Raw genomic sequence first — 11,984 nt, 5'->3', positions numbered from 1 at the left:
ACACACACACACACACACACACACACACACACACAGAATCCAAAGCAGGCTTCAGACTCTGAGCTCATAGCACAGAGCCCAGTGCAGGGCTCAAACCCATGAAGTGCGAGATTATGACCTGAGCCAAAGTCTGATGCTCAACCAACTGGGCCACCCACGCCCTCCTAGTCATCTGTAATGTAATGATCTCCTGGAGATCACTCCTCAGATATTCAGTGAGAACTCTGATAAGAGTTCATTGACAAATACACAGTTTCATGTGGGAGAAGACATTCTTCTTGGATCTTAATATACTTGGCATCATTTTTAGTAATTTGATTAAGTCAACCCTTTAGATAATCATCAAGCATAATAGAGGCTTTTTCAACCGTAGTAACCTTCCATTCCACTCCACTTGGAACCCCTACCTATGGCTGCATCCCACCCCTGAAATTTCAGTCAATTTTCCATTCTGAGACTACAATATCCTAGTCTCCTTTCTGACTCACTCTGTTATTCTCATTTGCTTTTCAGACTGTTTAAGATCCCTACTCAGTTTTCTTAAATTACCCTGTCCTTCATGGTTCATTCCCTTCCTGTTCTATCCCAGACTCTATGATTTATCACTTTTATCATTCATACATTATTATCTCAGGTTTTATCATCATGGCCATCTAGCAACCTGTATTACCGTTTCTTTACCTGGCTTGTTGAGCTCTACCAAAGTGGATCACACAGATCACTACCACTGTAGATCCGTGGATTTCCCATCTGCTTAACTCTAATTGCTTCTTAACCATTCACTAGAAGTGTTTCCAGTTTTTACCTCTTTTCCTCAAATTTCAAACTACAACTGCTACCTCCACTTCAACAAATGACTTTGTTTCCTACCTTATCTGTGTGTCAAGGCCATCAAGCAAGAATTTTCCTACTTCCCTTTCGTTTTAGCTACAAACATTAGCACACCTGTGCTTTCCTTACAGTTCAATAAAAGATGTATCTGTGGTCCAAGAATAGTTTCCCTTCTGTTCTGGAACCGATTCCTTCTCTCTGTCTTTAAACTCTGTCCTTTCAGTGGCTGATTCCTTAACATATAAAGTTACTTCGTTTTCTCCAGTCTTAAGTTTTAATAATAATAAATACCTCCTTTGATCACTGAGTCCATGTTGTTCTATTTCTCTTTTTTAATAAGAATTGAGACTATTGAAAAAGAAAACAATTACTTTCATTACTTCCTCACCTTTTATTTCACTCTTCAATCCATTATAATCTGATTTCTGCCCTCACCATTCCATTGAAGCTTGCCATATTCAAGTAACAGCCTTTCCTCATTTTCTTCCATATTGGCTCTCTGCTTCCTACATGGATTCCTTTTCTCTCCTTGATCCTTAAATATAGGTGTTCTTGGCCTCCTCCTGCTGTCATCTGGTCTTCTCACTCTGTACGCTCTTTGACAGCATCATTTCATATGCATCTTCACCATTGGTGACTCAAGTATGTATCTCTACTTCAGTCCTCAAGGCTATATTCTAGACCTATATGTCCAGCTGCCTACTGAATAAATACATTTACTTAGAAGTCTCATGTGGTTGCCCCAAATGCAATATTTTTAGATACCACCTCTCTCCCCTCAGATTCACTTCTCTCAATTCTGTATCTACCACAGTCTGCACAGCCAAAAACTTGAGGTTGTCCTCTAGACTCCTCAGTCTCCCCACACATCTGCTTAGGTTACTAAGCCCTGAAATATTCAGCCTTCCAAGTAGCTAATGGAGGCTTCTCTTTCTTTCCTCTTTGCTGTTTTCTTAGTTCAATCTTTATCACTTTTGCTGAAGTTATTGCTATAGCTTCCAAATTGGTTACTCTGCCTCCTATGTGCCCCCTTCTCCTTAGTCTTCCTTCCTCTTTAGATAAAATTATCTTCTGAAAAATACATCAGGCCATATTCCTCATGTTTGAAAAATCTTTTCATGATGGCTTGTGGCCTTCAGGATGAGGTTTAAATTCCATGGCTTAGAGCATCAAATCCTTTATAATCTGGTTCTAGTTCCTTTACTGATTTCATATCCTACTCTTCCCACATACGCATCCTTTGTTTTAGTCATGCCACACGTTTTATGCTACATTCACCCATGCTTTTTCTACCACCATTCCTCCCCATCTGTTTACACATCTTTTTAGAACTGATTCTCTTTGGGGTGCCTAAGTGGCTCAGGCACTTGCATGTCAGACTCTTGGTTTCAGCTCAGGTCACGATGTCACATTTTTTTAGTTCGAGCCCCGCTTCAGGCTCTGCAATAACGGCCTATTTGGGATTCTCTCTCTCTGCCCCTTTCCTGTGCATGCACACACGCTCTCTCTCAAAATAAATGGACAAACAAACAAAAAGAACAAATTCTCTTCATCTTCTAAAATTAAAGTCCAACACCACCTGCTATTAAAAGCTTTCTTGATGCCCTCTCTCATTTAATGCTCCTCTACTCTCAGGGTACCCACTAGATTGCCCAATATGTACCTTTATATCCTAGATCTTACACCTTCACACTGACCTCATCGATGAATTCCAGTCTTCATTTGCCCTCTAGACATCTCTAGTTACATATCAAACTGAATATGTCTAAACGTGAACATATTGTCTTCTTCTGCTAACTCTTTCATCATCATTTTAATGAGACTCTTTCTTCTAATTACTTAGTTTTTTTAAATACTTCAGTGTCATTTTTGACCTCACTTCGTTGCATTCTACCTCTCAGGATCGTTAGTATTATAACTGAACTCTTATGAAACACAGAATCCGGAGCAGGCTCCAGGCTCTGAGCTGTCAGCACAGAGCCCGATGCAGGGCTCAAACCCACAAATCATGAGATCATGTCCTGAACCAAGGTTGGATGCTTAACTGACTAAGCCACTCAGGCGCCCCTTGAGCCATAGTCTGTTTAACTAACTTGGTTCCTGGCTAAATAAAGAAACCTTCCATGCAGAAGCACAATATTAGTATTAATGCATTGTTGTTGAAAAACTTATTAAAATTAGACTACTAATTTTAAAATGCATTTTTAAAGTACAGTACTGTTGGACACCAGGGTGGCTCAGTTGGTTAAGCATTCAAATCTTGATTTCAGCTCAAGTCATGATATCATGGTCCAAGAGATCAAGCCCCACGTCAGGCTCCACACTGACAGCACAGAGCCTGCTTGAGCTTCTGTCTCTCCCTGCCCCTCCCTCACTTGTGCTCCTTCTCTCCCTCTCTCTAAAAATAAATAAACATCAAAAAAAAAAGTACAGTACTGTCCTAGCAATCACATTTAGAAACATAACAATATAGTATTTTTTATCAGTGTCAAGATCTTTTATTTATTTCAGTGTCACGGAATCTGAGAGTTAAAGGTTTTCTTAGAAATCCCCTCATCTAATCTTTATTGATTTTGCATACTTCCATTCCACTGAGCTATCTGAACCTACAGAGACCTAAACATTTCCCTCAAGGAATTCGGTCTGAAGCAGTGATTCTCAACTTGAGTGTCATTTCTCTGTAGAAGCATATCAGAATCTCTGCAGGGAGCTATTATTTTGAAAAATAGATTTTAATATAATTTTTTAATGTAATGCCTATTCTTACAATATATGGTATGGAAATAAAACAATGCCAAGAAATTGGGTGGTCATTGGAGTATGAAGTCTAAGAACAGGTTCATTGATTTTTTTTTGTTTAATGGGAGATATTACAGTGTTTTGCATATAAATAAGAATGATTCATACAAATGAGAAAATTAATGATACGAGTGGACAAGACAGGTACTAGAGCCATGTCTTTAACTAGGAAGGAGGGAATGGCACCTCTTTCAGTGAAAGGGCTGGCCTAAGGTAGGAACATAGACAGCTCATCAGTAGAAGTAAGAGCAAAGGCAGAACATGAAGTCACAGGTATGGTAGGTTAGTTTGGTTAAGATTGGAGTATGTGGTGGGGATAGTACAGTGTAGAGATTGGAATGTCCCCGTCAAGCCCTGCAAGTTACTAAATTGCCGTATGCCTCAGTTCCTTCACCCACCAAATTTGGATGATACACTTGCCCAGCCTTCCTCACAAGGTTGTTGGAAAGATCAAATTAAACAATCGATGTGAAAATGCTGTGAAATATTTTAAAGTGCCACACATATTTCAGGAGTTGTTATTATAGTCATTCAAGTCTGTAAACAGGTTATTATTATGTGCTTACTGTTAGAAAAGAAACAAGCAGTATCATCCACATGAGTGGCTTGAGTGACTACATTGGCCTTTGACCTTATGGAAGGGCACGTGTAAATGGTCTTTCTTCTTAGAACCTAGTAGCTGCCCTCTCTCTTGCCATCAGTTGCTCACAGAAATTAGCAGCTACACACACGGTACTTGGAGGAAGAAGACCCATTGAAATCTGAGAAATGCTTTTGCTGATCACGAGCTGATCATTTTTGTATCTTTCATCTTTCATGAAGGACCTAGTAGCTAGGGTCTTTTGACAATTATCCTGTACAACTTGAATGCCTGATCATGTTAGATTTTGATTGAATGTGGGTTTCATCTTTTCAGCCTTGTAAAATGGGGAAATAAACATCCAAATCGTCCTATACAGCATTTCCTTGGAAACCACCTTCAAGCATTAGTGCTGTGTTTCTGAGTGTCCTGTGTTGGTACTTCAGTCGATAAACTGTGGGTGTGAGCTTCTGCAGGCTGCTTCTCTGCAGCCATTGATGCTAATAAATAGTTTATGTTTCTTCATATAATAAATTAATTTTTCAGTTTTAAGAAAAAAAAAGATTGGAGTATGTGGAAGTTCTATTCTGATTCTTCTGTGTTTTTCAATGAAATAGGAAGCAAGGTCATAAGGTAAGACTGAAGAGGAAATAGAAAGTGCTGGTGGTTTGAGGAAAAATAGTCATTTAGCCAAGCACACAAATGAATGTTGCCTAGCAAGGCTGCCATAGGCTGTGCTGTGCACTGCTCCAGAGTGTCATTCATGTGGATATAATATGAAAGGTGCCCCAATGTTGTACAGTATGATAGCCCTTTATAGAGAACACAAATATATATCTTTTAGAGAAATGAAAAAGCCAGCTCTGCTCTTACATGGCTAGTTTCATGCAGCTTGGGGTAAATTTCAGTAAACAGCATCATACTTAGATTCCGAAAGCACAGTACCTAGAACAGCTTGGGTAGAAGTAAAGATGGCATAGTGTAGGACAGAGGTTTTCACGTTTTGAGGTACCCCTGAGAAGAATTTTGAATAAGTGTACATCCCTTGTATAATTTTAGGGTGACACCTAAAAAATATTTTCAAATTTTTAAATAGTGGCAAAGGATATATTTTCTGGCATATCAGGTAGCACATATTTGCTGTAATTATATTTTCATAAAAATATAAAAACAACTCATTCAGTTGGAGTTATAAATTTAGCTTAGATAGTTTCTAGAACATGTGTGCCATAAAATCAAATTGGCAGAGCCAATTCTTATTATCATATAGTCAAATCAAACTTACTTTTTGTCAGAAAACATTGTATTTCATTCTTATTTTGCTTCATTCCTTCAGGCCATATGCCATAATAAAATCTGAAATAGATTGGAGAAATGCCTTTCTCTAATAAAGTGGGAGAAATAGAAGTCATTTTTAGGAAAATCCTCATACATAAGTTGAGATCTAGAATTCAGTTTCCTTAAAGCTATACATGCCCAACCTCACCATCTAGAGGTATTTTTTTAATTGAAGTATAATTAATATATAGTGTTACATTGCATATATAACTCTATAACATACAGTTTCAACTGCATGGAAAGTCTTAAATTACCCCAAGGGTAAATGTATACCAGTTTGAAGACCTCTGCTCTAAGACACACAGGTGATTTCCAGAGTAACACTAGTGTTACTTTGGTGTCAAATGATGCTAAAAGTAGAATTAGTTTGTCACATGAAATGTGAGAATGGAAGGGAAAAAAATAATTTTTCTGAATATTTTTCTAAAATGTGATTTTAAATGTATGTAATTGAATTAATTCCTGTCATAGACATTTGATTATTTCATTTATATCCCTACAAACTTATATATCCTAATTGCCACAAAGGGTTATCTTCTCATTGAGAAAAAGGAGAATGACCCTATAGTTGACATAGAGAGTAAATACAGTCTCACCTGCCTGTATATGTGTCTAGAATCTCTCATTATTAAAGTAATTAATTCCAAGAGAGAAAGGAGCATCTACAAAGGTGATTTGGATGTTCTGGATCCACAGTAGTCCCCACAATTGGCCTGTCGCTAACCCTGAATTTCAGTAGGCAAAAAGTATCAAACTTTTACTCTGGAATGTTCCAGAACAAAATTATATGCCCTAAACTAAGCACCCCAATTCTAATGTGTTGTCATTAGAATACATACATTGGCTTGTATCTCGTTTAATAACCACATGAATTTCTTATTTTTTGTTTATTAGTTTGAGCTACATGGTAAAATTAGTGATACATAGTAAAATTAGAACATTACTGGTAGTGGGGCACCTGGGTGACTCAGCTGGTTAAGTGTCCAGCTTCAGCTCAGGTCACAATCTCACAGTTTGTGGGTTCTTTTTTTTTTTTTTTAATTTTTTTGAACATTTATTCAGTTTTGAAGGAGAAAGAGCGTGAGCAGGGGAGGCACAGAGAGAGAGGGAGACATAGAATCTGAAGCAGGCTCCAGGCTCTGAGCTAGCTGTCAGCACAGAACCCGACGCGGGGCTTGAACCCAGGAGTGGTGAAATCATGACCTGAGCTGAAGTCGGACACTTAACCGACTGAGCCCACCCAGGCGCCCCCACAGTTTGTGGGTTCAAGCCCTACCTCAGGCCCTCTGCTGTCAGTGCTGAGTCTGCTTCAGATTCTCTGTCCCCCTCTTTTTCTGCCCCTCTCCTGCTTGCGCGTGTTCTCTCTCTTTCTCAAGAATAAACTTTTTTTTAAAAAAGGCAGCAACCCAACTTTTGGTTAAGCTTCCAACTCTTGATTTCAGCTCAGATCATGATCTCATGGGTTTTGTGAATTCGATCCTCTGCATCAGGCTCTGTGACAGTGCGGAACCTGCTTGGGATTCTCTGTCTCCCTTTTTCTCTCTGCCCGTGCCACCCCATCCCCTGAAAAATAAATAGATAAGCATTTTTTTTGTAAAGGCTCCACTAGCAATCCAAGTATTAAAAAAAAAAAAACATTACTGATAGTAAAGTGGAAAGGAACTCAGTTTCAGTGCTTAAATGAGTAAATTAATTAGTTCAAAGTATCACAAGAACTAAATTCACGTGAAAACTAAAAATAGAGGGACCTGACTAAAATCTGTGGATGGATCACAAAACCTGCTATTTTTATTGAAAAACCTTAAGTATGTATTCTCTTGTTATCATATTGATATCATATGATATCTCTTGATATCATAAGGAGAAAATATTAATAATATTAGGCAAGAGTCAGTTGAAAACTTAAAAAGTGGTCTTAAAATGATTTCATATAGGGTGTTTTGTTTGTTTTTATGGAAAAGTATAATTTTGTTTCTTTGGGAAATAGTCCTAAATATTGAGGATTATCTTTTAGAAAGTAATAAAGTCATAAAATACTTCCCTGTAGAATTTTAGCCCACCCTATCCAATCTCTCTAGTACCCCCACGCTACCATGTCACAGTCCTTTCTCTCACTCAGTGCAAACACACATTTCTCATACCAGCATGTAAGTTTATATAACAATGAAAGTAGGGGGTTTTTTGAAGATAATATATAGAAATTGGAGAATGAATTCATCAGATTTAAAAAGCCATAAACTTACTAGTTCTACTGAGGAAATTTAAAAAATTGCAGTCACTTAATATACTGATAAGTTAATTTAAATCTGGCTACTTACTGCATTATAATTCTGTATTTTTTCTTCATAGGGCTTCACTATTTCAAAAATGTTGTGCTAGTGGGATCTCTACAGGATCGCTACGTTCCTTACCACTCTGCCCGGATTGAAATGTGTAAAACAGCTTTGAAGGACAAACAGTCAGGTAACTAAGTAAATTAGAAGTGTTTCATCTCCATTTGTTCCTCTAGCAGTGCATCCCATTGTGATTTGTATTTGTATTTCACCAATTACAAATGAGGACTTTTTTCCTATGTTAATTCATCATTTTATTCTTTGAAATGCCTGCCTGTGACTTTGATTCATTATTTTACGTGGAGTTATTTATCAGTTTCTCAGTAAAATCTCTATGTATTCAGAAAAGAAAAGAAATATTTCAAACAGTTTTATCTACAGCATGAGCTTTTTCCCAAATTTTTCTTAGTCCCTTTCTCTCTTCTTCCTCTCATCTCTTTTTTATTTCCTTTTCCATCTACCGATATTAACAGCTATCCTTCCTCTTTTACTTCCTTTCTTTTCTCCTGCCATGTGAGATGTTTTTGCCAATAAAACCATCATTCTTATAAAAGAGTTATTTTATCTAATTACAAATGCTTCTTTGTTTTGCTGCCTCAAAGGTAATCTGCATTTTGATCTCCACACGATTGTTGGGATTGGTGATTATGGTGACAATCATTCTGCACGTTCTGCTGTATCTTGCTTTTAGTCAAAGATGGCAGCAAAGACTTAACCTCACTTTAATAAAGTAATAAAGATTTTATATATTCTTTTGCTATTTTTTTAAATTTATTACTGAGAGAGGGAGAGACGGCGTAATCAGGGGAGAGTCAGAGAGAGAGAGAGGGAAGACACAGAATCTGAAGCAAGCTCCAGGCTCTGAGCTAGCTGTCAGCACAGAGCACGACGTGGCTCTCAGACCCAGGAACCGTGAGATCATGACCTGAGCTGAAGTCAGACACTTAACCAACTGAGCCACCCAGGCGCCCCTGCTATTTTTGAATAATAGAAGAAATTTAAGTCATAGCAGTTTGAGCCAGAAGGAGTCTTGGGTCCTGTTGGCTCATTTTATAATTGAGGCCCAGAGATGCTAAGTAGCTGATCCAAAGTCACTGGTGATTAATTAATTACAGGCTTAAGGCAAAAATACAGGTGTCCTACCTTTCCATATTTCCTCGGTTCCTTTTTTGGAATGAAGCTGATTTTTAAATGACCTCTTAATCCTCTGCATTTCCCACATTTTAACAGTGAACAGCCTCCTTAGGCAGGGATTGTCTCTATATACATATTTGTATTGACATTGCCTACCATGATGCCTGGCACACAGTGGGTGCTCTATTCATTTAACAAATTTTTTTTAGCATTTTGTGACATCAGAATAACCTTTTTAATATTATTATTATTATTAAACTTCTGTTCTAGCAAGGGACTTAGGGATAAATTCAGGAAAGATATAACTTCCGGATGGGTCACAGAAACTAGAGAAATGTCCTTTGTTTTAACAGTGAGATTCTTTGCCCCTGGAGGGCAGGGGCAATCTAATAAAGACAGGTTTGGATTTCTTCCTATGTAAAAATGCTTTCTAAATAGCATGGAACCAGAAATCCAGCTTGACAATCATAATGAAAACTAAGAGAAGAGGTGGGAGAAACAGTTCTTTATGAATCTATGATATTAATCTCTCCCTTAAATCTCTCTCTCTCTTTCCTCTAAATGTACTTCCATATTCTTTTCCCTTGTCATAATTCCTCAGAGATAAACTTCACCTCTCACAGGAAATTTGATACTTGCCTCCCTAAAATCCACGGGGATAAAATCCAAATACATCTATGTATTTCTCTTAAACTTAGAATGAGCTCAATAAATACATTGTAATAATTAATCAAAGAGAGGGAGAGAGGAGCACAAATTTAGAATTAAAAGCAGAACCAAACATTAAATAAACCCTTGGACAAAAAAAAGAATTCTGATTTTTGAGCCAAACTCATATTGTCTTCTGACTATAGGAAGTTGCTCTTTTTGCTCAGAATAATGTGGAAATATGTGGAATACTGTTGAATGCCACAAACATTTTTAAAATACTTGATAGGTTTAAGTTTTGACTTCTAAAAGATAAAATGTTGTTTTTATAGTATAGTTAATGCACGATGTTACATTAGTTTCACATGTATAGTGTAGTGATTCAGCTTCTGTGTACATGATGCTGTGTTCACCACAAGTGTGGCTACCATCTGTCACCATTCAATACTATTACAGTATCACTGACTATTCCCTATACGGTGTAAAAGGCAAAATGTCTTAGTATGGCTACCTTATTGTCATAATGGTTTAACAAATCATAAGTCATTCAGCTTAATGTTGAATAAAACTATTTGCTCTGTTATATTCATTGTTTTGAATTAAAGTATCAAATTGACAAGAATTTACAATAAATTTGTTCTTTTTACTTGGCTAGATAAATAATGTGGTTACTTATATTTTTATAAAATCATCTCAAAAATAATAGTCAAAGAAAAAGAAAAACCTTTTAAAAGACATTGGTCTAATTTAAATGGAAATAATATAACTACATTTCATAAGTTTAATAAAAGTTGGCATATCACACTGTCTCTCTCCTAGAAATAAATAAAATTTAAAAAAAAAGTTGGCATAGAATTTTTTTCAGTTACTTATATGAACTAATTTTCCTGCTTTCTATTTGTTCCATAGGACAGATCTATTCAGAAATGATCCACAACTTGCTTCGCCCAGTTCTGCAAAGCAAGGACTGTAATTTGGTTCGATATAATGTCATCAATGCATTGCCCAATACAGCTGATTCACTTATTGGGAGAGCTGCACATATAGCTGTTCTTGATTCAGAAATATTTTTAGAGAAATTCTTTCTGGTTGCTGCCCTCAAATATTTCCAGTAGGATAAAAACATTGTTAGAGACTTGATAATTACCTCATTCAACAATGATTCAAATAATGTATTATATTAAGCTATAGATGCTGATAAGTTCTAAGAATATTTATACCTTTTTATATGGAAGATAATTTATATCATCCATGTTTAGAGCTTTTTAAACATCAACTTTACTTTCTAGGTAATGTGGCCGTGCAATATTTTTTTAATTTTATCTTTTTACTTTTCTATTACTTTTTCATATATTTTGCTACATAAGTATTTCAGTGAAACTTTAAGCCCATATGTATATCTGATTGTTTATTATTGGCTTACCACAATCCTCACATCAGACACATCATATTAGAGGTCATTATTGCTAGAATAGCATGCGATTTTAAATTTTCTAGTATTGGGGTATTATTTAGTTAATTATAAATTTTACTTTTAACATTTTACTATGTTTTAACTGGAAAAAAAATTATGGCTGCTAAAGTATATTTTTTGAAGAACTCAACTCTAGCCCTGTCAAACCAGGTAGTTCCTAGATGACAATGTTAAAAAAGTTTTCTAGAAAGTCATTATTACTATTGCTATTAAACATATGTCATGCCTATTAAAATATATTTTCTACTGGTGATTTTGACATTATTTCTCATATTGACTTTTATTACTGGAACTTTTCATGTTCATGTTAGCAGCATCTAGAGATTTTTGAATGTTTGAATGCCCTCTGCTTTGATTTGGTTGGAATTTTGCTAAATTTGGTAGTGTTGCTTGAACTTTCTGACTATATTTCTTTAACTTTTTTCATGGAAATTCTTGTATGTACATAATAAGCATTGAAATTTATGAGATACTTTTATGAATTTAGATAATTTTTAAATATTGTTAAAATTTGTTGAACTAAAAGGTAATGTAAATAAGATAATTCATGTTAAAAATGGAACAAAATAATTACATGTTTGGGGATACAGATGCAAATGTTTTTGATAAATGGAGATGTTAAGTCTTTTGACTTTACTAAAGGTGCTGAATAGCATTAAATTCACTATTTTCCTTTCCTGTTTTACTTGTGAAAATAATAATGCACTAAGGGTGGATAGAAGGTCTGTTTGCATTCACCAGTTGTGATGGACAGAGGTTTTTGTAAGTATGTGTTGTATAATTGATGCATGTTTTATTTTTGGCATTGTGTTATTGCCTCTGATGTTAATAAATGAACAAATGACTA

At 36.0% G+C, this 11,984-nt stretch overlaps 1 protein-coding gene across 4 annotated transcripts in view; it reads left to right on the top strand.

The window, feature by feature from the left end:
- FAM135A (family with sequence similarity 135 member A) overlaps window positions 1-11,984 on the top strand; it is a 114,558-nt gene extending 102,574 nt beyond the window's left edge. For all 4 annotated transcript variants that reach the window (XM_077767246.1, XM_077767243.1, XM_077767245.1 and 1 more), the window contains 2 exons: window positions 7,898-8,011; window positions 10,573-11,984. In XM_077767246.1, the coding sequence (XP_077623372.1) occupies window positions 7,898-8,011; window positions 10,573-10,778 (320 nt within the window). In that variant the 3' untranslated portion in view covers window positions 10,779-11,984. The remainder of the gene's footprint in view (window positions 1-7,897; window positions 8,012-10,572) is intronic.

The sequence above is a fragment of the Crocuta crocuta genome, unplaced genomic scaffold (genome assembly GCF_008692635.1).
Source record: "Crocuta crocuta isolate KB4526 unplaced genomic scaffold, BGI_CrCroc_1.0 scaffold518, whole genome shotgun sequence".
Taxonomy (NCBI): domain Eukaryota; kingdom Metazoa; phylum Chordata; class Mammalia; order Carnivora; family Hyaenidae; genus Crocuta; species Crocuta crocuta.
This window is presented reverse-complemented; position numbering and strand designations above follow the sequence as displayed.